General features: G+C 38.3%; 1 protein-coding gene across 1 annotated transcript in view; it reads left to right on the top strand.

Annotated features, from left to right (window-relative positions):
• NSD1 (nuclear receptor binding SET domain protein 1) overlaps window positions 1-27,021 on the top strand; it is a 146,343-nt gene that overhangs the window by 30,518 nt on the left and 88,804 nt on the right. Inside the window, exons 3-5 of the mRNA XM_081091701.1 lie at window positions 12,191-12,326; window positions 14,901-15,073; window positions 18,572-21,134. Coding sequence (XP_080947827.1) covers window positions 12,191-12,326; window positions 14,901-15,073; window positions 18,572-21,134 — 2,872 coding nt within the window. The remainder of the gene's footprint in view (window positions 1-12,190; window positions 12,327-14,900; window positions 15,074-18,571; window positions 21,135-27,021) is intronic.

The raw sequence follows: 27,021 nt of genomic DNA, 5'->3' as shown, positions 1-27,021 counted from the left end.
AGCCCGCAACCCAGGCATGTGCCCTTGGCCAGAATCGAACCTGGGACCCTTCAGTCCGCAAACTTATGCTCTATCTATTGAGCCAAACCAGCTAGGGCTGATTCTGTTTTCATTGTGTATAATTCTCATTTAATTATAAGCAAAGGAAATTAAGACTTTAAAGATTTAGTGGTTTAAAGATGTACAGAATAGTGTGGCTATTTATCTTCTTACCCTATTTACTTCTAGTCTTGGACAACTCATTTGGTCCCTCTGCCTTTCATATTCTTTGTTATTAGAATAGACATCATTTTTAGTTATAATATAATGTAAATCTTGCTATTAGATTTAAGCTGCCCCAAAAGAAAAGGAAATGATCTGTTAGCATTTTAGGTTTGATAATATTGTTTTGAGTTCATGTGTTTACATATGTTTATCATGTGTTGTAGTTTCCCTAGTAAAAATAATCCAAGATAGTCCTTAGTAACAGGGGCAATAGCTGCATCTCTAATGTGATTACAGTAAATCAGCACTGCCGAAGAGGCAAGATGCTGTGGGAGTAGGTTGAGTAGGGAAGGGTTTGTTCTTTAAGTAAGCATGGAACAGTGTTATTTTTAAATTAAAAAAAATATATACTTTTTTGTTGATTTCAGAGAGGAAGGGAGAGATAGAAACATCAATTACAAGAGACAAACATTGATTGGCTGCCTCCTGCACACTCCCCACTGGGGATCGAGCCTGAAACCAGGTCATGTGCCCTGACCAGGAATCGAACTGTGATCTCCTGGTTCATATGTCGACGCTCAACTACTGAGCCACTCCGGCCAGGCCGGACAGTATAACAAAGTAGGGCATACTGAGGCAGTATGAGGAAATATTAGTGCAGATTACACTCCGGTTAGATTTTAAAGTATAGATAAAAAATAAGCTGGTGTGGCAGATTGGGGACAGTTTATAGAGGGCTTTAAACACTGTTTGGGTAAATGATATGTACTTCATTTGATTGACATTAAAAGTTTTTAATGCTAAGTTGTATTTATATTTAAATATTTTTAATTCATATTTGGAATTTGAAATATTTTTCTGTAAACAGTATTAATAGAGGTTAAAGTAATTGCAATAATGTATCTATGCAGAGAAATACAGTGAGTAATATAGCAAGTGTCTTTTCAGTTGTTACTATGTCACAGGCACTTTATAACAACTTTATGAAGTATGATTCCTGAGAACCCATGCTTTTAACCATTATGCTATACTCTCTTTCAAAATGGTTTCATACTAATAATTAAGGTAAAAATAAGTAGAACCCTTGAGTGTTGCTACTTAGGGTAGAATCAGGCCTGAATAGAGGAGGAGAACAAGGCTTCTGATTTCAAAGTTTTAAAATAATGTAAGCTAACAGCTACAGTGCTTACATCACTGTTATCCTCAGCTTGTCTCATTCCCTGGTAACCACCATTTTACTTTGCTTTTTACAGATTTAGCTTTTTTTTTTTTTTTAAGATCTTACATACAAGTTTTTATCTTTCTCTTTCTAACTTATCTTTTTAAATTTATTTTTTATTGATTTGAGAGAGAAAGAGAAAGGGAGTGAGAGAGAGAAACATTGATGTGAAGATAGCTACCAGTTGCCTCCCAAACACACACTGGTATGGAACCCGCAACCTGGGTATGTGCCCTTATGAGGAATCGAACCCACCACCCTTTGGTGTATGGGATGAAGTTCCAACCAACTGAGCCACACCTGTCTGACTTACCTTGAAAGTGAGTGTAATGTGTTCAAAGGACTCAATTTTTTAAAATATATTTTTTATTTATTGATTTCAGAGAGGAAGGGAGAGGGAAAGAGATAGAAACATCAATGATGAGAGAGAATCATTGATCAGCTGCCTCCTGTACACCCGCATGGGAGATGGAGCCCTGCACCTCAGGCATGTGCCCTTCACCGTAATTGAACCTGCTACTCGTCAGTTTGCAGGCTGTCGCTCTATCCACTGAGCCAAACCAGCTAGGGCCAGAGGACTCTATTTTTGACAGGTGCTGCTGAAGTTGATAGAATAAGGCACCTAATTTTGCTGCTTAGGAAATGGCCCATTGCAGCGTATTTTGGTTCAGTTAAAATGCTTTTATTTTGTTGAACATGTATTTTGTCCCAGATATGGGGTTACAAATTAAAATGACACCTTGTACTTATTAACTTTAGAGACTAGTGGAATAGATAAACATGGAAACAATATAACGATGAGCTGAGAGACATAGGATATAGTGGAGAGGCACTGGGCTCAGCCCAGGGATAAGAGGTTTGGCTCAGTAGATGGAGTGTTGGCCTGTGGACTGAAGAGTCCCAGGTTTGATTCCAGTTAAGGGCACATGCCCAGGTTATGGGCTTGATCCCCTAGGAGGGCGTGCCGGAGGTAGCCAATCAATGATTCTCATCATTGATTTGTTTTGTTTTGTTTTTTTTTTTTTTAAATATATTTTATTGATTTTAGAGAGGAAGGGAGAGGGAGAGAGAGATAGAAACATCAATGATGAGAATCATTGATTGGCTGACCCCTGCTCGCCCCCTACTGGGGATCGAGCCCGCAACCCAGGCATGTGCCCTTGGCCAGAATCGAACCTGGGACCCTTCAGTCCACAGGCTGACGCTCTATCCATTGAGCCAAACCAGCTAGGGCTCATCATTGATGTTTCTATCTCTCCCTCTCCCTTCCTCTCTGAAATAAATAAAAATATATTTTTAAAAAAAGGTGATGGAAGGAAGGTTGCCTGAAGGGACCTAGGAGAAAGTGAGGAATTCCAGGCAGAGGAGATGGAAGAATAAAGAGTATGATCTAAAAGGGGAGTAGGGAAATATGAGATAGAAAACAAGAAGGATCTAGGTCCGATCCTTATTTCACAAGAAGTACCCAGCCAGTCTTACTTTGACTGTCTTTATCTCTTGAAGTTTGTTTTGAGAAATTTGTTGCTAATAATAAAGCTAGTTCCTTCCCCCAGCCCCCTATACCCCATCCCTCACCTTATCAGCTATAGTATTTTTCTGTGGTAATTTCTGTCTTCCAAAGAGACTGTGAGCTCCCAGAGAACTTGTTTGTTCCATGCCTGTATTCAGTTTTAAGACACTCAATATTTATAAAATGCTTAAATATGAAGAAATATTTTTTAAAATAAGTGTTTACTGTAAAAAAAGAAAAGAGAAAAAGTCTTCCATAACTTTCACTGTGTAGAAATAATTCCTGTTTACTAATTTCCAAATTTAGTAAATATGTCAATAAGTGATTTGACATGAATTAGTTAAACTAAAGTTAACTAGCAAACATTATCTGAGCATCCACTACTATGTGACACCTAGGGAGAAAGAGATAAGACAATAAGTCTCTATTATCAAGTGACGTAAGGTTTTTTAGTATCACTAAAACAATATATCCTCAAATAACTAGAGGAGCAATGAGAGAAATTAAAAATCCTATTTGGCAAGTTTTACTGATATCTTTTAAACCCAAATTGGATTAAACAATTACATGGGGGAATAAAAACCCCTACCAGAGTCTATACATAACATTTAAAATTTGTGTAGTACTTTATTATGCACATTTAATTTTTTTTATAGTGGTAATAGCATCTTTAAAGGTTTTGTCCCTTTTATTCTTTTTTAAAAAATAATATCTTTATTGATTTCAGACAGGAAGGAAGAGGGAGAGAGAGAAACATCAATGATGAGAGAGAATTATTGATCAGCTGCCTCCTACCAGGGATCAAGCCTTTAACCCGGAAATTGATCCTTGACCTCCTGGTTCACAGGTTGACTGTCAACCACTGAATCATGCTGACCGGGTGTATTTTTTATTCTTAATACTTTTTTTGCTTCCCATGGTAATTAAAAAAATAAATATTTTTTTCTTACTGATTTCAGAGAGAGGAACAGAGAGGGAGAGAGGGATAGAAACATCATTGATGAGAGAGAATCATCAATGGCTGCCTCCACACCACACACTGGGGGTCAGTCGAGCTGCAACCTGGACATGTGCCCTGCTGAGGAATCGAACTGTGACCTCCTGGTTCATAGGTTGACACTCAACTACTGAGCCACACCAGCCATGCTATACTCACTTTCTTAATTATCTTTTATCTGGACCCTTATTACCCCCAAATATATATCTCTATAAATATGTTCTCAGAATTCTAGAATCATATATATATACAATGGCTTTCTTGGCATTTTCACTTGGTTGTGAAATTGGAGTTTCATCCTTAACTTGTTCAATAATAAATTCTAGATGTTTCTTCCCAAAACCTTTATAGTGTAGTCTTCTCTTATATATGTTCCAAGACCCCTCATGGATGCCTGAAACCACAGATAACGGATAGTACTGATATATATATATATATAGCTTTTTACTATATATACCTATGATAAAGTTAACATAAATTAGGCACAGTAAGAGATTATCAGCAGTAGCTAGTAAAGTCCTGGCCAGTGTGGCTCAGTTTGTTGGATATCCTGAGGGCCCGCAGGAAGTTGGCCGGTGGGGGGAGGGACTGTGGGAGGTTGACCAGCTGCATGAGGTTGGCTGTGGGAGTGCACTGACCTCCAGGGGGCAGCTCCTGTGTTGAGTGTCTGCTCTCTGGTGCTCAGTGCACATCATAGTGACCCGTCATTTGGTCGCTTAGGCTTTTATATATATATGGATATATATATATAGAGTCTGTAATAAAAGTTATGTGATTGGGGTCTCTCAAAATACCTTATTGTACTGCACCCACCTTTCCTGTGATGATATGCGATGATAAAATGCCCACATGTAGAGACAAAGTTTGATGAATGACTTAGGCATTGTGACAGTGATAGGCTACTACCTTCCTTTTGTTGATATGTAACAAGCACTTTCCGGCTTCTCTATGGCATATTCGAATTATAAGCATCACTACTCTTGTGTTTTGGGGCCATTGCTAAATAAAGTAAGGGTTACTTGAACACAAGTACTGCAATATCTTGACCCTTGATCTGGTAACCAAGAGGGCTACTAAGCGACTACTGGGCAGGTAGCATGTATAGCATGGGTATGATGGACAAAGGGATGATTTATGTCCTGGGTGGATTGGGACTGGGTGGGGTCTGCTTGAGATTTTATCATATTACTCAGAACAGTATGCATTTTAAAACTTACGAATTATTTATTTCTGGAATTTTCCATTTAATATTTCAGACTTCTGTTAACAGAGGGCAACTGAAACTGTGGAAGGGAAACCGCAGATAATGGAGTACTGCTTTATTTTTAATAAATGGCAACTCCATCTTTCTCATATTTAAGGCATCGACCCTTAGAGTGATCCTTGAGTTCTCTCTTTCTGTAGCACCCATATCCATTCCATTAGTACACTTCATTGGTTCTTTCTATTTCTCGCCCCCACTGCCAATTGCAGATTGGTTCACATAACTGTTATATCTCACCTGAATTATTGCAGTAACCTTCTAAGTAGGTCTCTGTGCTTCCATCTCAACTCTCTAAGGCTGTTTTCAGGATGGCATTCAGAATGGTCTTTTAATACATCAACCCTTCAAAGATGTCTATCTTACTCAGAGTAAAAGGGCATAATAAGGCATATGTCTTCCTCTCCGTGGATCATTTATCTGACTTCATTTCTTCCTGTTCTCTCATTTGCTTACTCTGTTTTAGCCACATTGACTTTATTTTTTGTTTGTTTGTTTTTTGTTTTTTATTGCTTAAAAATTACAAAGAGTAGTACATATGTCTCCTTTTTTCCCCCCTTGACCTTCCCCCAGCCTCCCCTACCCCCCAGTGTCTTGTGTCCATTGGTTATGCTTATATGCATGCATACAAGTCCTTCTTCGGTTGATCTCTTACCCGCCCCTCCCCCAACCCTCCCCACCCTTCCCGCTGTAGTTTGACAGTCTCTTCGATGCTGCTCTGCCTCTATCTATTTTTGTTCATCAGTTTATAACGATCTTTATTATCCATAAATGAGTGAGATCATGTGGTATTTTTCTTTCATTGACTGGCTTATTTCACTTAGCATAATGCTCTCCAGTTCCATCCATGCTGTTGCAAATGGTAAGAATTCCTTCTTTTTTACAGCAGCATAGTATTCCATTGTGAAGATGTACCACAGTTTTCTAATCCATTCAGCTGCTGATGGGCACTTAGGCTGTTTCCAAATCTTAGCTATGGTAAATTGTGCTGCTATGAATATAGGGATGCATATATCCTTTCTGATTGGTGTTTCTGTTTTCTTGGGATATATTCCTAGAAGTGGTATTACTGGGTCAAATGGAAGTTTGATTTTTAATTTTTTGAGGAAATGCCATACTGTTTTCCACAGTGGCTGCACCAGTCTGTATTCTCACCAGCAGTGAAGGAGGGTTCCTTTTTCTCCACATCCTCTCCAGTACTTATCGTTTGTTGATGATAGCCATTCTGACAGGTGTGAGATGGTACCTCGTTGTTTTGATTTGCAACTCTCGGATGATTAGTGACTTTGAGCATGTTTTTATATGTCTCTGGGCTTTCTGAATGTCCTCTTTTGAAAAGTGTCTACTTAGGTCCATTGCCCATTTTTTGATTGGATTGTTTATCTTCCTTTTGTTAAGTTGTATGAGTTCCCTGTAAATTTTGGAGATTAAACCCTTATCGGTGATAACATTGACAAATATATTCTCCCATGCAGTGGGCTTTCTTGTTGTTTTGTTGATGGTTTTTTTTTGCTGTGCAGAAGCTTTTTATTTTGATGTAGTCTCATTTGTTTATTTTCTCTTTAATTTCCAATGCCTTAGGAGCTGTATCGGTGAAGAAATTGCTTCGGCATATGTCTGAGATTTTGTTGCCTTTGGATTCCTCTATTATTTTTATGGTTTCCCATCTTACATTTAAGTCCTGTATCCATTTTGAGTTTATTTTTGTGTATGGTGTAAGTTGGTGGTCTAGTTTCATTTTTTTGCATGTTTCTGTCCAGTTTTCCCAACACCATTTATTGAAGAGACTGTCTTGACTCCATTGTATGTTCTTGCCTCCTTTGTCAAATATAAATTGAGCATATTGGTTCGGGTCGATTTCTGGGTTCTCTATTCTATTCCTTTGATCTATATGTCTGTTCTTGTGCCAGTACCAGGCAGTTTTGAGAACAGAGCCACATTGACTTTCTTGCTGCTCTTTGAAAAATGCTGGAGTATATGTTCCTTCCTCATGATCTTTTATGTGATATTTTATCATTCAGTTAAAAATATTTTCTAATGTTTATTACGATTTAGTCTTTGACCTAAAGATTATTTAACAATGTACTTGTTCATTTCCTAACACAGACATATTCTAGTCATGTTTTTTGTAATTAGCCACTAACTTAATTACATATGGACAGTTAATATGTTACAAATGATTCCAGTCCTTTCAAATTGGTTGAGAGTAGTAAGTACTTTATGGCCCAGTACATGGTAAATATTTAAAATATATCCTGTGCTTGGAAAAAGTGTATATTCCACAATGGGAGTGTAGGAATTTATTCATTAGGGCAAGTTTGTTATTCATGATGCTGAAAATTTTAAACCCTTAGTGATTTTCTTTTTTTGCTTATTTTGTTAACTACTGAGAGGTTTATTTCCACTATAATTATAATTTATTTTTTCTTAATAGTTCTGACAATTTTTGCTTTCAATATTTGAGGCTATGTTATTAGAGGTATAACACTCACTTTAAAAAGTATCTTTCTGGTTAAATGAACTATTATTTCGTCCCCTTTAGCAACTGTAGTTGCTACCATGTGCTATTTGTCTATTTGCCTTGTTTATTTTTCTTATTCCTCTTCCTTGCCTTTTTTTAAAAATTTATTTATTTTTTTTAACTGATTTTTAGAGAGAGAGGAAGGGAGAGGGGGAGAAAAAGAGAAACCTCTGTGTGAGAGTGGGACATCTCTCCACAGCCTCTAGCATGTCTCCCTCTGGGGATCAAGCCCGAAACCAGGCATGTGTCCTGACCAGAAATCGAACCAGCAACCTTTTGGTGCATGGGATGATGCCCAGCCAACGGAGCCACAGCACCCAGTGCTTCCCAGTCTTCTTTTGGACTGAAAATTTTTTCTTGTTCCTTTTATGTCACCCCCCAACCCCCATACAAGTTTGGAAGTTATATATTTGGTTTTTGTTATTTAGAGGTTACCCCCAAAATTACAAGAGGCCTCCCTAAGTTTTCAGTATTTAAAATTCCCATTACCTTCTTCCCTGATAATACATACAGTTTAAAACACTTCATTTCTCTCTAATAATGTGTAATCTTTAAGAACACTTTAATCTCATTACCCCTTTTCAAAATGGAGTATTGTTGTAAATCTTAATTCATTTTTTTTAAACTTCATTAGACGTTGTTTTAAATAGTCACTGTTCATTTTGTACATTTATCTCTTCTTCTTTTTTTTTTTCATGTCTCAGACCTGAGATTATTTCTTTTTGTTTGAAGTGTTTTAGAATTTTGGAACTGGAAGAGGATCTGCTCTTCCCTGTTTTGGTTTGACTGAAATTGTATTTATTTCTTTCCTTTTCTTTTTTAATATATATATATATATATATATATATATATATATATTTAAAATTGATTTTTAGAAAGGGAGAGAGGAAGAGAGTGACAGAGAGAAACATCAATGTGAGAGTGAAACATCAACTGGCTGCCTCCTGCTCGCCCCCTACTGGGTATCCAGCCTACAACTAGGGCTGTGCCCTGCTCAGAGAATGGAAGTGGCAACCTTTTGGTGTAGAGGATGATGCCCAACCAGCTAAGCCACACAGGCCAAGCTTTAGTGTTCCTTCTTGAAAGATGTTTTGGCCGGGCAAAGATTTCTAGATTACCAGGTGTTTTCTTATGACATATTGCTAATATCATTCCATGCTGTCTTTCTGACTCCCGTTGTTGCTGGTAAGGTCAGTGTTTGGGAATTAGCAATCTCCTGCCTTTTAAGAGTAATGTATCTTCTTTCCTCTGGTTGTGTTGAAAGATTTTCTTTCTTTTTGTGGGGAGAAGAGGGGCTGTTTGGTTTTGTTTGTAATATTTTGTTGTGTATAGGTGTAGATTTCTCTTTGTTTATTCTAGGATTTGCTAAACCAGTGGATTAGTTCTGGTGAATTCTTAGCCAATTTCTGCTATTATTTCCCATAAGTCTATTTTTTCTCTCTAGTCTTCCTGTTATTCCCCAAGTATTTTGGGATCAGGAATTCATCCTTGCATCTCTTGTTGAGCTTTGTGAGTTTAACAAGAGTTATTTGGGAGTCTTTCTTCCTAAGGTGAAATTTTCGAGCTCTTCTGAAGAAAAGAGTTATATTTCTTTTTTACCCCCTTGTTCTTATTCTGTTTTCATGTTCGGAGACGTCTCTTTGGTTCAGAATTCTTGCCTGTCTTTAGCTTTTTATGTATTAAGGTCAGTTGGATTTTGGGGGGCCCGGGGGTGGAACCCGCAGCCTGGGCACGTATCCTTACCATGAATCAAACCTTCCACCTTTCCGTGTATGGGATAATGCTCCAACCGAGCCACACCAGCCTGGGCTGGATGTTAACTTTTTGTTGTTATAAATAATTGCCTGAAATATCTTTCTATAATCTTTTACTTGTTTGGATTATTTTCTTTGGGTGAGAATATTAGGGGTGGAATTAATAGTTATTTCATTTTGATGGTTTGTGGTAGAGCAGGTGTGTCTTTCCTGATTTTATGGGAGACTGAAACTGAATTAATTGGTTTGTTTAAGATGACATAATTTATGATGAAGTCAGAGGACAAAACTCATTACTACTATGCCTGGTTATGTGATTCTGGCTTCTTACTTTACCTGATAACACTCATGTTCATTCTCCACTACCTATTGAAGGCAGTTGTTTTATAGTTATACTTCCTATAGTATAATTACTTAATTAGTAGGGGAAGACAGAACTAACATCACGTCATAGATTGATTATGGCTGGATTTGTCATAAAGCATGTAATAATAATGGAGTTTATTGTTATTGGATAACAAGGTAGTGGTTAAGAGTTTGGGATCCAGAGCTGGACGGCCCAGCTTTGAATTCTGGCTCTGCCACTTACTAAATCATTCACTACTACATGACTAAAGGTATATAGTAAAATAAGAGTAATAACATAGTATCTTACTTAAGAGGATTAAAGGGGAATCTGTGCTTGGCACATAGCAAAAACCAAGTAAATGCTAGTTTATTTAAAGTACAGTAGAACCTCGTTTCTCAAACTTAATTCATTCCAGAAGGCTGTTTAAGAAGTGATTTATTCGAAAACTGAATCATTTTTCCTCATTAGAAATAATGTAAATTGAATTAATCCATTCCAAATCCCCCAAATGATTCCGTTTTTATATATAGGACATGTCTAATATACTGTTTATAAATAAACATTTCTTCTCTTAAATGTATCAAACCACCCCCTACTATCCTTAAATGAATTTTTCACATATCACTGCCTCGGAAATGCTATCACCAGTAACTGCTTTTTGTTTATACAATCAACAACAGTTTTTCTACCTATTCAATTGCCTGTGATTCTTGTTATGTGAGCACTTTCACACCCTTAGCACATTAGCAGTCTTGATGGCCTCTTTATGTTTTAAAATTGTGCTAATTGAGGATTTCCACCAGCAACAAAAGCATTCTCTCCTTTGTTGCCTGAGAGACTTTTGTCATGTTGGGGTATCAGCTTGAAAGGTCAAAAACCCAAGTTTTCTCCACCACATTTTTTTCTGTGAACAGCTAGGTGGAGAACTGAATTGTTTTGAGATGTTTAAGAACCGAGGTTTCATTAGAATTTAGGACTTGAATAAACAAGCAAATTTCATATTTAGCAATAATTGACAAAGAAATTAATTGATCACAAATGAAATTATGTCAAAAAATTTTGGGAAACTCATTCAAATTGTAGTTTTCTCTAGAGGCAAATAAATATTTGTTTTTCCACCTGTCTTGGTATCTTGGTTTTAAAGTTCCAAAGCCATCTAGCCTTGAAGTCATGTTTTTTTTTCTGATAACTTGCAAATGGATAACAGGCAAAAATGCCCTGTTGGGCTTTTAAGTCTTTATATAATAAGATGTAGTTTGTCTCATTTCCTAGTAACTATATACATGAAGAAATAATCACAGTATTTTCAGTAAGAGCTTTCTGTGAGATTTAACTTAGTTCTGTGTGAATAGAGTCTTAAAACGCAGATGGTAACTTATACATCATTAAATTGAGCCCAGTTGTTTGATATCCTTCAACCTCAGACATTATTATTTTTATTTGAATTATATTAATTCACTCAGCTTACTCTTTTTGAATACTTAATCTGTGCCAGGTGGATAGTGTTTTTAGCATTAAGGAGGGAAGATTGAGTCTGAGGGAAGGAAGGTAGGAGATTTGTACTGTTTATTAGGTGTTAAAGGCATGGATATGGATTTAGATCAGAAATGGAGGCATTTGGATTGCAGATCAATTAGATACTATTTTTGGAGAAAAGATTAACTCATGGTCTCTGCATTGGACAAGTCCAAAGGAGCTTGATTGATGTACATTGTATTCTGCAAGAATGTTGTCCTTTGGAGCTGTGTAGTGCACTGTTCTGGATGCAGTCTCTCCTGCATGTCCTGGGAAATAACCAAGTCAGTTGTACTGACATTGCTGGAATCTAGCCTGTACCTTTCAGGATCATTTCATTTGTTCATTGTTGTTCATTAATAAGTAGGATGTTTGTTTGTTTGGGAAGGATGTAGACTATCACCTTCAGAAGGGACCACAGGCTACTCCCCAGCCTAGTTTTATTGAGATAAAATTGACAAATGACATTGTACTGGGATCACAGTCTCTTGACATTGTTACAATTTCTTTTTATAATTTTCTCTCTTTTTCCCCCTTGATGTGTTGTGATCCAAAGACTAGGGCAAAGATATTTTTTTCCTTGGTATGTTTCTGTTTATTTTAGTTTTTAGTTCTTTATAAATTAAAATAGCTGATTTATTTTCCCAGAATATTGGTAGATTACTTATATAAAACAAATACAAGCTAAGATTTACTACTGTATAAAGGGCTGTGTTATGAACAATTAAGACAAAGCATTTTAGTTGTAATTATTGTTAAGCTCGAGTGTTTTCATCTAGAATTTTTGGGCATTGCTTTCTTAGAAGGTTAATGGGAAAACGTTTGATTCTTATTGATGCCTATGTTTTGTCTGTCCAAAGTGTCAACCCAAGAAAAAGTCAACACCACTGAAGTATGAAGTTGGAGATCTCATCTGGGCAAAATTCAAGAGACGCCCATGGTGGCCCTGCAGGATTTGTTCTGATCCGTTGATTAACACACACTCAAAAATGAAAGGTAATATTTACAATTGATTTCACGTGATAAAAACCAGTTTGGAATTATAAACTCTTAGATCCCTTTAGTATAACCCAACTTTGGTTGCCGTTAGCAATAATCCATTTTTACCTTTGAGCATTTCATGTATGGATTGTTATTAATTTATTTTTCCTTTTTGGATTTTTTATATGTTTGTTTTATTTTACTCTATAATTTAAACTTTTTCAGCCGAAACCGGTTTGGCTCAGTGGATAGAGCGTCGGCCTGCAGACTGAAAGGTCCCGGGTTCGATTCCGGTCGAGGGCATGTACCTGGGTTGCAGGCACATCCCCAGTGGGAGATGTGCAGGAGGCAGCTGATCGATGTTTCTCTCTCATCGATGTTTCTAACTCTCTATCTCTCTCCCTTCCTCTCTGTAAAAAATCAATAAAATATATTAAAAAAAAATAAACTTTTTCAATTATTCTATCTGTAGATGGCAGGAAAACGTCAGGCTTATTTTTTTTTTTTAAATATATTTTATTGATTTTTTTACAGAGAGGAAGGGAGAGAGATAGAGAGTTAGAAACATCGATGAGAGAGAAACATCGATCAGCTGCCTCCTGCACATCCCCCACTGGGGATATGCCCGCAACCCAGGTACATGCCCTTGACCGGAATCGAACCCGGGACCCTTCATTCCACAGGCCGACGCTCTATCCACTGAGCCAAACCGGTTTCGGCACGTCAGGCTTATTACCTAAAGTTTACATTGTCTAGAATCCTTTTCAGTATATTTGTTTTTCTACTTTAATCTTCAGTTTTTGTATTGTGTGTTTTCTTTTTGGTTAAAGCTAAAACAGTTAAAAAATGAGTATAAGTTATAAATTATTTCAAATTTTAAAATCTTGGTTTAGAATATTACCATTTATTACTGTTATATTGCTTATTCTGTTGAATCTCAGATGATTTATCACTAAAATGCTATAAGATAGGAGCTGAAAATTGATCTTGCTCCCTCTTTTCTCTTAAGATGGTTTATGATTTTACTATAGTTTTAATATATATATTTTAGTTTTTGAATAGGTTATATATGCACAAGATTCAAAAAAATCATCATATTTCTTCCTTTTCTCTGATCTGTTCCGTTCTTTTTAAAAAATACTTCTTTTATTTATTTATTAATATATTTTTTTTTATTTCAGAGCGGAAGGGAGAGGGAGAGAGAGAGAAATATCAATGATGAGAGAGAATCATTGATTGGCTGCCTCCTGCACGCCCCCCACTGGGGAATCGAGCCTGCAACCTGGGCATGTGCCCCTGACCGGAACTGAACCTGGGACCCTTCAGTCCGCAGGCCAACGCTCTATCCACTGAGCCAAACCAGCTGGGGTTGATCTGTTCCATTCTTTACCCTTTCTTTCAAACCAATTGTTATGAATGTTTCTATAAATCTACATATATATTCTCATATCCCTACCCTTTTAATTTTAACATAAAAGTTGCATATTGTATGTTTTTTCTATAGTAACTTTTTTTTTATTTCTTGGAGTTTTCCCCTATTAGTGCATTAAAACTTCCTTCTTTTTTTCCTTTTTATAGCTGCATAGTTCTTCCACTTTTTGAATATGCTGTACTTTAGATAACCAATTCCCCTGTTGATGAATGTTAATTTGTTTCTAATTTTGTGTTGTAAAGATAATATACATACATACATGTGTATACATACATGTGTTTGTGTGTACCCACAAGTAATGCTGTAAAGAATTACTGTGTGTGTTTCATATATACATGTTTATTTATCTGTAGGATTTTTTACCGAAAGTGGGATTGGTTGATTTGATTTTATTATTGAATATTGATTATTGAGTTGCCCAAAGACCTTTATAGTTCACTGTTTTTTTAAAAAATGGTATCTTGCCCTGGCCGTGTGGTTCGTTTGGTTGGAGTGTTGTCCCATACTCCTAAGAGGTTGCAGGTTTTATCCCCAATTCCTGGTTGGGGCATGTAGGGGAGGTGACTGATGAATGTCTCTATTTCTCTCTTTCTTTCTCTCTTTCTCTTTCTCTCTCTCTCTCTCTCTCTCTCTCTCTCTCTCTCTCTCTCTCCCCCTCTCCTCTCTTTCTCTCTCTCTCTCATTAATAAAAACATATCCTCAGGTGAGGATTTAAAAAAAAGGTATCTAGCCCGGCTGGCCAGCCGGTGTCGCTCAGTGGTTGAGTGTTGACCTATGAACCAGGAGGTCATGGTTAGATTTTAGTTGGGGTACCTGCCCGGATTTTGGGCTCTATCCACAGTCGGAAGTGTGTAGGAGGCAGCTGATCAATGATTCTCTGTCATTGATGTTTCTATTTCTCCCTTTCTGTTCCTCTCTCTGAAATCAATAAAAACGTATTAAAGAATTTTTTCCCCCCTTCTATCTGACCTATGTCAGAGTTTATTGTCCTGAAGGTTTTTTAGCTTACTGATTTTTTTGGGGGGGTCTTCCTTGGTGACAGAGGCTTCTTTGGTGTCAGAGGCTTCTTTGGCGACAGTGGTGTGTGTGTGTGTGGATGTTACCTTGATGAACAGTCATCTTTTTAAGTAATGACACTGTTTTTTATCCTTATCTAGTTTCGAACCGGAGACCTTATCGACAGTACTATGTGGAGGCTTTTGGAGACCCTTCTGAGAGAGCCTGGGTAGCTGGAAAAGCAATTGTCATGTTCGAAGGCAGACATCAGTTTGAAGAGCTACCTGTCCTTAGGAGAAGAGGGAAGCAAAAAGAAAAAGGATATAGGCATAAGGTAAAAAACAAAATAAAACACACACATACATGAAGGAACAAAAGCCTCTCAAATTATCTTCTGGAGGGTAGGCAAAGAGGAAGCAAGGAAAAAGTATTCTATTTTTGAAATATAAGTTTATTCCCTTTGGTAGATGGATATTTGTGAGAAAATAGGTAGAAAGCAAGGTTTTTTTTGCAGGGATGAGATGGGGCTAGCCTTCCAAATATTTATACTCAATTTTTTTAAAAAATATTTTATTGATTTTTCACAGAGAGGAAGGGAGAGGGATAGAGAGTTAGAAACATCGATGAGAGAGAAACATTGATCAGCCGCCTCCTGCACACTCCCCACTGGGGATATGCCCGCAACCAAGGTACATGCCCTTGACCGGAATTGAACCTGGGACCCTTGAGTCAGCAGGCCGATGCTCTATCCACTGAGCCAATCCGGCCAGGGTTATACTCAATTTTTTGAGAAATTATTCCAGTTAATTTTTGCCATGTCACTTAGATGTGACTGTACAAAATGACAAAACCAATCTTCTTTGGTTATATCTTATGTAAAAAGAAACTGATCATCAAAATGAAATTCTTCTTACTCTCTAGATTAATTATTTCTTTTAAAAATGGGAATGATAGAAAAAAACGGGAAAGGTAAAGCTTTAAACATTTTTGTTTGTTTTGGTTTTTGTGTTCAGTTATTAGTGCTTAAGATTGTAGTTTCATACCTGGTTATGTTCGTTTGTTTTTTGTTAATCCCCACCCAAGGATATTTTTTTCCATTCATTTTTAGAGAGATTGGAAGGAAGGGAGGGAAAGAGAGACAGAAACATCAATGTGAGAGAGACACATTGATTGATTTATCCCTAATTCCTGACCAGGGCATGTAGGGGAGGCAGCCAATGAATGTTTCCCCCACGTGCCCCAACCAGGGCTGGAAATCGAACCTGCAACGCTGGTATATGCCCTTGATCTGGAATCAAACCTGCATCACTTTGGTATGCAGGCCAGCGCTCTAACCATTGGGAAACAACGGCCAGGCTATACCTGGTTATGTTTCTCTTTGCTTGTTTGTTAATCCTCACTTGAGGATTTTTTTTTTTATTGATTTTTAGAGAGAGTGGAAGGGAAGGGAAGGAAGAGAGAGAGAGAGAGAGAGAGAGAGAGAAAAAGAAATCAATTGGTTGCCTCCCAAACATTCCCTGACCAGGGCCAGGGATCAAACCCACAACCCAGGTATGTGCCCTTGGCTGGGAATCGAACTTGAGAGTCTTCGAAATTATGACTAGGATAATTTAGAATCGATATGCAGTCCCTGCTATTTTCAATTTGAGTTCTTTTTATTTATTTAAAAAATTTTTTGGAATCCTCACCCGACGATATTTTTCCATTGATTTTTAGAGAGAGCAGAAGTCGGGGGGCGGGGAGAGGAGAGTTAGAAACATCGATGTGGAGACATCGACTGGTTGCTTCCTGCATGCCCCTTGACTAGGATTGTGCTCACAACCGAGGTATGTACCCTTGACCTTGACCAGGAATTGAATCTGCGACCCCTTGGTCTGCGGGCCAATACTCTAACCACTGAGCAAAATCAGCCAGGCTGAGTTCTTTTTAAAAATATTTTTATTGGGTTTTAGAGTGAGATAGAGGAATCGAAAGAGAGAGCAAAACATTGATCTGTTGCCTCCTGCATGCCCCTTACCAGGAATTGAGCCCACAACCCGGGCATGTGCCATGACCAGGAATCCAACCAGCAGCCTTTTGGTGCATGGGTCAATGCCCTACCAACTGTAGCAAAGTCAGTCAGGGCTAATTTGTGTTCTTTGAGGACTAGTGTCTCCAACTCAAAAACTAGTGTAATCATACGTTCTTGTACAACTATTGTGTGGATTAGAAGTAATTATAAATATTTAATATGGCATAAGGTTGATGCTCTAAAACAGTGGTCGCCAACCTTTTCAGACCTCGTGGACCACCAGTTGGCGACTGCTGCTTGAATAAAACAACTAGCATTTGCTTCTGTTAGGATTAAGGAGGTTAATAAGTATATCCTTTCTAATACTTTGGGTGGTTGTCGGTCAGATGGTGTCAAGAGTTTTTGTGCCAAGCCTTTAGCTGTGTAGATTAAACAATTCCCTTTTCTGAGGAGTTCATTAGGTCTTTCAGGTTCTGGAGAATTTATTTACTCTGGTCACACATTGACGATTAATAGGTATGTGTTTGCTTGTAAAATAAACCAGATGATCAGTTTAGTACTTTATAAGAGGAGGCTACCTATATAGTGACCTGATTTTTACATGCTCAGCAGAACATCCCTTTCACAAGTATTAAAGTAATTTGTGAACACTAAGTGATGGTTAGAACCATGACTAATATCTATTTTATGAAGCCAAGGAGAGAAAAAAGGGTCTGGAAAGTTGGGTATATTTCATAGAGTCTTAATGTCCTCATACTGTGAGGAATCAAGAAAAGAATATGTCGTGCTTGCTTCGGCAGCACATATACTAAAATTGGAACGATACAGAGAAGATTAGATGGCCCCCGTGCAAGGATGACACACAAATTCGTGAAGCGTTCCATAAAAAAAAAAAGAAAAGAACATGTGTAATTTGTTATACCCAGGGTGTTTTGGTGTCTCTGGATGACATCATTAAGTCCATGAGACTGCTTGGTTATAATCCAGATTGTATGTAACATGTATAGAAGAAACTTGATTAGCTAAGGACCTACTGATAACCAGAGGTCCAAATTTCAGGTGTCCTAGGACAGGTCTGACCCACTTACTTTTCCTGTTCTTGTTTTTTCATATTCTTTTTTTTTTTTTTTTAATATTTTATTGATTTTTTACAGAGAGGAAGGGAGAGAGATAGAGAGTTAGAAACATCGATGAGAGAGAAACACCGATCAGCTGCCTCCTGCACATCTCCTACTGGGGATATGCCCGCAACCCAGGCACATGCCCCTGACCGGAATCGAACCTGGGACCTTTCAGTCCGTAGGCCGACGCTCTATCCACTGAGCCAAACCGGTTTTGGCCATATTTATCTTCTTTATTTAGCCTTTTATTCTCTCTTTTATGCAGCTGAGCAAATGCTTGGCTTTCATAAGTCAGGAAGAAAATATATCGTTATTTAGGTGTTGAGGGGTAAGTAGGAAGAGTCTGGTTATTTCCTGATTTGGTAATGTGATGTTAATTGGTAATGTAATGTTGTAGTCTAACTTATGGTCCACTCTTTTGTGCTTACAAAGGCAGGGAGAATGGATAAAGGTTTATGAGATCAACCTTTCCTCTAATGATAGATCTTAGTGGTAAAGTAGTGTTGAGGAATCTCCATTAATTAAGCTCTGGGTGAGCTGTAAGAGCTCACTACCTAACCGGTCCCATAAAAGGGCCTTGAAGAAGTGCAATAAGACTTTGAAAAATTGAACACTTTTGTGAAGTGTTCATTGAACATCTCCCTATTTCCTTCTCCCATTTCTTTGATAAGTAATAACCTTTTTCTCCTTTAAATTTAAGGTTCCTCAGAAAATTTTGAGTAAATGGGAAGCCAGTGTTGGTCTTGCTGAACAGTATGATGTTCCCAAAGGGTCAAAGAACCGAAAATGTGTCAGCAGTTCAATCAAATTGGACAGTGAAGAGGATATGCCATTTGAGGACTGTACAAATGATCCTGAATCAGAACATGACCTGTTGCTTAATGGCTGCTTGAAATCTCTGGCTTTTGACTCTGAACATTCTGCAGATGAGAAGGAAAAGCCTTGTGCTAAGTCTCGAGTCAGAAAGAACACTGATAATCCAAAAAGGACTTGTGTGAAAAAGGGCCACATGCAGTTTGAAACAAATAAGGAAGAACGGAGGGGAAAGATTCCAGAGAACCTTGGCATAAACTTTATTTCTGGGGATGTATCTGACAAGCAGGCCTCTAATGAACTTTCCAGGATAGCAAACAGCCTCACAGGGGCCAGCACTGCCCCAGGAAGTTTTCTGTTTTCTTCTTGTGCAAAAAACCCTGCAAAGAAAGAATTTGAGACTTCAAATTGTGACTCTTTACTGGGCTTGTCTGAGGGTGCCTTGATTTCTAAACGTTCTGGGGAGAAGAAGAAACTTCAACGAGGTCTGGTGTGTAGTTCAAAGGTACAGCTCTGCTATATTAAAGCAGGTGATGAAGAAAAACGAAGTGATTCCATTAGTATTTGTACCACTTCTGATGATGGAAGCAGTGATCTGGATCCCATAGATCACAGTTCAGAGTCTGATAACAGTGTCCTTGAAATTACAGATGCTTTTGATAGAACAGAGAATATGTTGTCCTTGCAGAAAAATGAAAAGGTAAAGTATTCCAGGTATCCTGCCACAAACACTAAGGTAAAAGCAAAGCAGAAGTCCCTCATTACTAGCTCACTTACAGACCACTTAACAGATTGTACTAAGACAGCAGAGTCTGGAACTGAGACATCTCAGGTTAACCTCTCTGATTTTAAAGTGTCCACTCTCGTCCACAAACCCCAAATGGATTTTAGAAATGATGGTTTCTCTACAAAATTCAACACCCCATCAAGCATTTGCAGTGAGACCTCACTAATAAAGGGTGGGGCTACAAATCAAACTCTGTTACACTCGAAAAGCAAACAGCCCAAGATCCGAAGTATAAAGTGCAAACATAAAGAAAATCCAGTTGTAGAACCTCCAGTTACCAATGAAGACTGCAGTTTGAAATGCTGTTCTTCTGATACCAAAGGTTCTCCTTTGGCCAGCATTTCCAAAAGTGGGAAAGGGGATGGGCTAAAACTACTGAGCAACATGCATGAGAAAACCAGAGATTCGAATGACATAGAAACAGCAGTGGTGAAACACGTTCTGTCTGAGTTGAAGGAACTCTCTTATAGATCCTTAAGTGAAGATGTCAGTGAATCTGGAACATCAAAGCCATCAAAACCATTACTTTTTTCTTCTGCCTCTAGTCAGAATCATATACCTATTGAACCAGACTATAAATTCAGTACCTTGCTAATGATGTTGAAAGATATGCATGATAGTAAGACCAAGGAGCAACGGTTAATGACTGCTCAAAACTTGGTCTCCTATCGGAGCCCTGGTCTTGGAGACTGTTCTACCAGTAGTCCTCTAGGGACTTCTAAGGTCTTAGTTTCAGGAGCCTCCAATCATAATTCAGAAAAAAATGGAGATGGCACTCAGGATCCAGTCTATCCTAGCCCCAGTGGGGGTGACTCTGCACTGTCTGGGGAGTTGTCTGCCTCCCTACCTGGCTTAGTGTCTGACCGAAGAGACCTCCCTGCTTCTGGCAAGAGTCGTTCAAACTGTGTTACTAGACGCAACTGTGGGCGATCAAAGCCATCCAAATTGCAAGATGGTTTTTCAGGTCAGATGGGAAAGAACACAGCAAACCATAAAGCCTTAAAGACAGAGCGCAAAAGAAAATTGAACCGGGTTCCAGCTGTGATTACAGAGGCTGCACTGCCAGGAGACAGACAGAATGCAGCCTCAGAGAATGGCTCCTTGGGAGGTGGAGCAGAAGACCCTGCTAAAGAAGAACCCCTTCAATTAATGGGCCATTTAACAAGTGAAGACAGTGCCCATTTTTCTGATGTTCATTTTGACGACAAAGTCAACCAGTCTGAGCCTGATAAAACAGAAAAAGGCTCCATCTTTGAAAACAGAAAAGGTCCAGAGCTGGACTCTGAAATGAACAGTGAAAATGATGAACCCAATGGTGTTAATCAAGTAGTACCTAAAAAGCGGTGGCAGCGTTTAAACCAAAGGCGCACTAAACCTCGTAAGCGCACTAACCGATTTAGGGAGAAAGAAAACTCTGAGGGTTCCTTTGGGGTCTTGCTTTCTGCTGACCCTGTAAAGAAGGGGAGTGAGTTCCCAGAGCATAGACCTTCTCCTTCAACAAACATATTGGAGGATGTGCTGACAGATCCAAATCACACCGGCCACTTAGATTCAGTTGGGCCACTGCTGAATGTTTGCGATAAATCCAGTGCCAACACTGAGGAGATGGAAAAGGAGCCAAGAATTCCCACTTTGACTCCCCAGCCTGAGCTTGCTGAACCAGGTAAGAATTCCTGACTGTCATAGAATGGGATTAGAGGAAGTGATGACATGATCTCCTCTGAAGTTCTTAATGGAAAGGCTAAGTGTAAATTGGGAGGGAAGGATTATTCTTGAAGAAAGGGCTTACTGCAGACAAGTTTGAGTTTTGAGGATCAGCCTTCCCTATACTTTCACAAATTATGCTTTACTAGAAGCTCTATTTTTTCCCCCTCTTGTTTTTAGTAAGCTTCAGAACATTTTTTGTGTTTTCTACTTTTAAATCTGTGAACTTTTTCGGTTTCAGTCTGGTATTGCACGTAGTTGAGAAGCTCTGAGCCGAGTTAAGTTCAATTGCTAGTTTACAGAAATCAAATAGATTTTATTTAACGTTAAGCGTCCTTTGACCACAACTTAAGGTAGGCTCACCTGTTAGATACATAAAAGGAACATGTTGCTTTGAAAAAATGGAAATGGCCCTGGTCAGTTTGGCTCAGTGGTTAGAGTGTCAGCCCTCAGACTAAAGGGTCCTGGGATTCGATTCCTGGTCAAGAGCATGTACCTGGGTTGTGCTGGTGTGGGAGGCAACCAATCGATGTGTCTTTCTTACATAGTTTTTGTTTTTTTATATATTTTTATTGATTTCAGAGAGGAAGGGAGAAGGAGATAGAGAGATAGAAATATCAATGATGAGAGTGAATCATTGATTGGCTGCCTCCTACACACCCCCTACTGGGGATCGAGCCTTCAACCTAGGCGTATGCCCATGACCAGAATGGAACCCAGACTCTTCAGTCCACTGGCTGACACTCTATCCACTGAGCCAAGGCAGCTAGGGCTCACATTGATGTTTTTATCTCCCCCTCCCCTCCTTCCATTCTGTCTGAAAATCAATGGAAAAAATATCCTCAGGTGAGTTTTTTTGTTGTTTTTTTTTAATGAAATATGGAAATGTTCTAAGGCTCTAGATGGCTTATATCATTTCTGGAATGAGGTTTTAGAATGAAGTGCCACGGTATCCTGCTTAGCAGCAGAAGGAATGTAAGTCTTTCAATATATTAATAAATACATTGTAGTTATTGAGGATACAACTAATTTCTCAGATTTGTTTATTAGACTAAATTCTGTTTTCAAACAGCTTTATTGAGATACAATTTATAAAGTATAAAATTCATCTATTTTAAGTTTATACTTGGTGTTTTTTAGTATATTCACAGACCAGTGTGACCACCAACATATCAATTTTGGAACATTTGCATCACCCCAGAAAGAAACCTTGTACCCTTTTTCAGTCTGCCTTTATTTCTCCCCAGTCTGTAGATATGCCTATTCTGTACCTCTTGTATAAACAGTATCATACAATATGTAGTATTTTTGTGTTTGGTTCTTTTGCTTAGCATGTATCAATGCTTCATTTTTAATATTGTAAAAAAAAATACCACATAAATGTACCCTCTGAACAAGTTTAAAGTGTACATTATAGTATTAAATATGTGCACATGGTTGTACAACAACAGGTCTCTAGAACTTTTTCATGCATATCTGAAACTCGATACCTATTGAACAATAGCGTTCCATTTCCTCCTTTGACCAGCCCCAGCAACCACCATTCTGTTTTTGTTTCTATGAATTTGATTGCTATAGATACCTCATGTGTCCTTTTGTTGTTAATCCTCACCCGAGGATATTTTTCCATTGATATTTATGTATGTATGTATGTATGTATGTATGTATGTATTTATTTATTTTTCTTCATTGATTTTTAGAGAGAGTGAAAGGGAGGGGGAAAGACAGAGAGAAACATTGATGTGAGAGACACATTGATTAGTTGCTTCCCCACATGCACCCCAACCAGGGCCAGGGATCAAGCTGCAACTTGTATATGCCCTTGACTGGAATTGAACCTGTGACCCTTCAGTCCGCGGGCTGACACTCTACCCCCTGAGCCAAACCAGCTAGGGCTACCTCATGTAAATGGAGTTGTAATATGTCTTTTTCTGATTGGGTTATTTCATTTAGTGTAGTGTCCTCAAGGTTCATCCACATAACAGGATTTCCCCTTCTTTTTTTTCAAAGTAGGGTTTACAGTTGTGAGTATGCAAAACACAGTTTATTTTTTATTATTAATTAGTCTCTTATTTCCTATATGAACCAAACCTACTTTTTTTGTGCGTTTTTTTTGTTGTTAATCCTAACCTGAGGAGATTTCTTCCATTGAATTTTGAGAGAGAGACATCGATATGAGAGATACATTGACTGACTCTCATACGCACTCAGCCAGGGCAGGGGATGGAACCTGCAACCCAGGCATGTGCCCTTGACTGGAAATTGAACCCGTTGGTGGGCCAGCTGACGTTCTAACAGTGAACAACACTGGCCAGGGTGTATTTTGAATTCTTTTAGATATATACCCAGAAGTGGTATTGTTGAATCATGAAAATTCTCTTTATTAATTGTTTTCAGGAATTTTTATACTTTTATTCCAGTGGCTTCAACAGTGCTCAAGGGTTCTCATCTCTCCACCTCCTTGCCAACAGTTGTTATTTTATTTTTCTAACAGGTGTAAGGTGATACCGCATTTTGGTTTTGATTTACAGTTCCTGATGATTAGTAATGCTGAGCATTTTTCATAATGCTTTTGGGCTATTTGTATATCTTCTTTGAAGAAACATCTATTCGCCCAGCCAGTGTGGCTCAGTGGTTGAGCATTGACCTATGAGCCATGAGATTACAGCTTGATTCCTGGTCAGGGCACACGCCCAGGTTGCGAGCTCCATTCCCAGTAGGGCGCATGCAGGAGTCAGCCTACTGATGTTTCTCTTTCATCATTGATGTTTCTATCCCTCTCGCCTTCTCCCTTCCTCTCTGAAATAAGTAAAAACATTTAAAAAAACAAACAAATATAAAAATGGGCAAAGAACTCAAGTAGATGTTTCTTTTCTTTTTTCCCTCCAAATATATTTTTATTTTTCAACTAGAGGCCCAATGCACAAAATTCATGCAAGAGTAGGCCTTCCTTCCCCCGGCTGCCAGCACCAGCTTCCCTCTGACACCAGGGACTCAGGCTTCCCTCCAGCCACCAGCAGGCACCCAGGCCCTGGGCTTCCCTCGCAACGCTGGCTTTGTCCGAAAGGTTGTCTGGTCTAATTAGCATATTATGCTTTTATTATTATAGCTAGATGATGAGAGAGAAACATCAGTTGGCTGCTTTCTGCACGCTCGTTACTGGGAATCGATAATTTGGCTATACATGTAAGGGTTTATTTCTGGTGTCTCTATTCTGTTCCATTGATTTCTGTGTCTGATCTTGATGGTAAGCTCATATTGCTTTGATTACTGTAGCTTTATAAGATGTTTTGAAAACAGAATTGTGAAGCTTCCATTGTTATTCTTCATTATCAGGATTATTTTGGTTATTCAGGATCCTTTGAGATTCCGTGTTAATTTTAGGGTGGATTTTTTTCTATTTCTGTAAAAAATGCCATTGGAATTTTGATAAGGATAGCAGTGAATTTAAAGATTGATTTTGGGTAGTATGGGCATATTGATGCTATGAAGTCTTCCAGTCCATGAACATAGGATGTCTTTCCATTTATTTGTGTCTTTAATTTCAGCAATGTTTTGTAGTTTTCAAAGTGTTGAATTTTGTAAAGCCTTTTCTGCATCAGTTGAGATGATCATGTGACTTTCTTCATTCTGTTAATATGTTGTATTACATCTATTCATTTTTGTATATTGAATTGTCTTTCCATCCAGGGATGAATCCTACTTGGTCACGATGTATAATCCATTTATTTATTTATTTATTTAAAATATTTTCTTACTGATTTTTTAGAGAGAGAGGAAGGGAGAGGGAGAGAGAAAAACATTGATGTGAGAGTGAAACACCTCCTGTACCCCCACCAGGAATTCAGACCGCAACCCAGGCATGTGCGCTGACCTGGAATCAACCGGCAACCCAACCTCCTGGTGCACAGAATGACACCCACCCAACTGAGCCACATAGGCCAGGCCAAAATCCTTTCAGTTTGCTAGTATTAATGATTTTTTGCATCAATGTTTATAAGGGATAAGACTTTTTTCCTTCTTTTCTTGTAGTTAATTTAACTAAAAGATTGTCATTTTTTTCTTTAGAGAAAAAGATCTCAGTTTTGTTGATACTTTTTTTATTCTCTATTTTGTTTATTTTTACTCTAATATTTATAACTTCTTTCCTTTTGCTAACACTGGATTTAGTTTGTTCTTTTTCTCATTCTTAGGGGTATAAAATTAGGTTGTTGATTTGGTATCTTTCTTTTTTCTTAATGTAGGCACTTTCTGCTGTGAACTTTCCTCTTAGTATTTCTTTGCTGCATCCAATAAATTTGGCTTATTGTGTTTTTATTTTCATTTGTCTCAAGATATTTTTAAATTTTTAATGGAGTTTCTTCTCAGACCCATTGGATGTTTAAGAGTGCATTGTTTTCTACATGCCTGAATTTTCCAGTTTTCCAACTGCCATTGATTTCTAGTTTCATTCCATTGTGATTGGAAAAGATGCTTGGTATGATTTCAATCTTCTGAAATTGTTTAGTGGTCTATTATGTGATCTCTCTTGGACAATGTTTTATGTGTACTTTAGAAGAATGTGTGTTCTATCTATGTCTGTTAATTTCAGGTGGTCTCTAATGATGCTCAAGTTCTCTGTTTTCATATTAATCTTCTGTTTGATAATTCTATTAATAACTGAAAGCCTGGTAGTATACTATACTATTATTTTCCTGTCTATTTCTCCTGTCAGTTCTATCAGTGTTTGCTTCATATATTTTGGTGCTCTGATGTTCTGTACCTATATATTTATAATTATTTCCTAAAATATGTTTAAAACTGTTTATTTTCCTAGTGAATTGACTTTTTTATCATTATATAATGATCCTATTTATGTCTAGTTATAGTTTTGAGTCAGGTCTATTTTGCCTAGGTCGGGCCACCTCTGCTCTCATTTGTGTAAATCTTATTTTATCCTTTCATCTTCAGTCTATGTGTGTTTATATCTAAGATGATAAATCTTGTAGAGAGGATATAGTTGCATTGTATTTTTTAATCCAGATTTTCAAATTAAATAAGTTTTACATTTAAAAAATATATCTTTTTTTAATTTCAGAGAGGAAAGAAAAGGGAGAGAGAGATAGAAACATCAATGATGAGAGAGAATCATTGATTGGCTGCCTCCTGCATGCATCCCAGTGGGGATTGAGCCCACAACCCCGCCATATACCCTTGACCGGAATTGAACCTGGACCCCTCAGTGTGCAGGTCAATGCTCTATCCACTGAGCCAAACTGGCTAGGGCAAGTTTTACATTTTTTGATTTACAGTTGACATTTAATATTATATTATTTTCAAGTTTATTGCATAGTGGTTAGACATTTATATAACTTACTAGAGGCCCAGTGCACGAAATTCATACACTGGTAGCGTCCCTAGAGGCTAGCGGCTGCCGGCTGGGTACTCCCTCTCTTCTCCTGGCCACCTGCCACTGCCGTCGGCTGGGGCTTCCCTCCAGGCCCCACCCCCTGGTCGAACTCCCGGACAACTCCCGGTCAAGGGAACAATTTGCATACTATGCTTTTATTATATAGGATGAGGTGGTCCCTCGGGTAAGTCTACTACCCCCCCCCTCCCCCCAGCACCATATGTAGTTCTTACATTATTAACTAGAGGCCTGGTGCATGGATTTGTGCACCAGTGGGGTCCCTCGCCCTGGCCTATGGGGATCGGGCTGAAACTGGCTCTCCGACATTCCCCGAGGGGCCCTGGATTATGAGAGGGCGGTTCTTGGGTGACACACCCCGGAATTGGGCTCCCTCCTCTCTGGTTCCAGGTGCGTCACCCGAGAACCGCAGCTGCCGTCACCGCAGCTCGGCAGCTCC

The sequence above is a fragment of the Myotis nattereri genome (assembly GCF_964212035.1).
Source record: "Myotis nattereri genome assembly, chromosome: 5".
Classification (NCBI taxonomy): Eukaryota; Metazoa; Chordata; class Mammalia; order Chiroptera; family Vespertilionidae; genus Myotis; species Myotis nattereri.
This window is presented reverse-complemented; position numbering and strand designations above follow the sequence as displayed.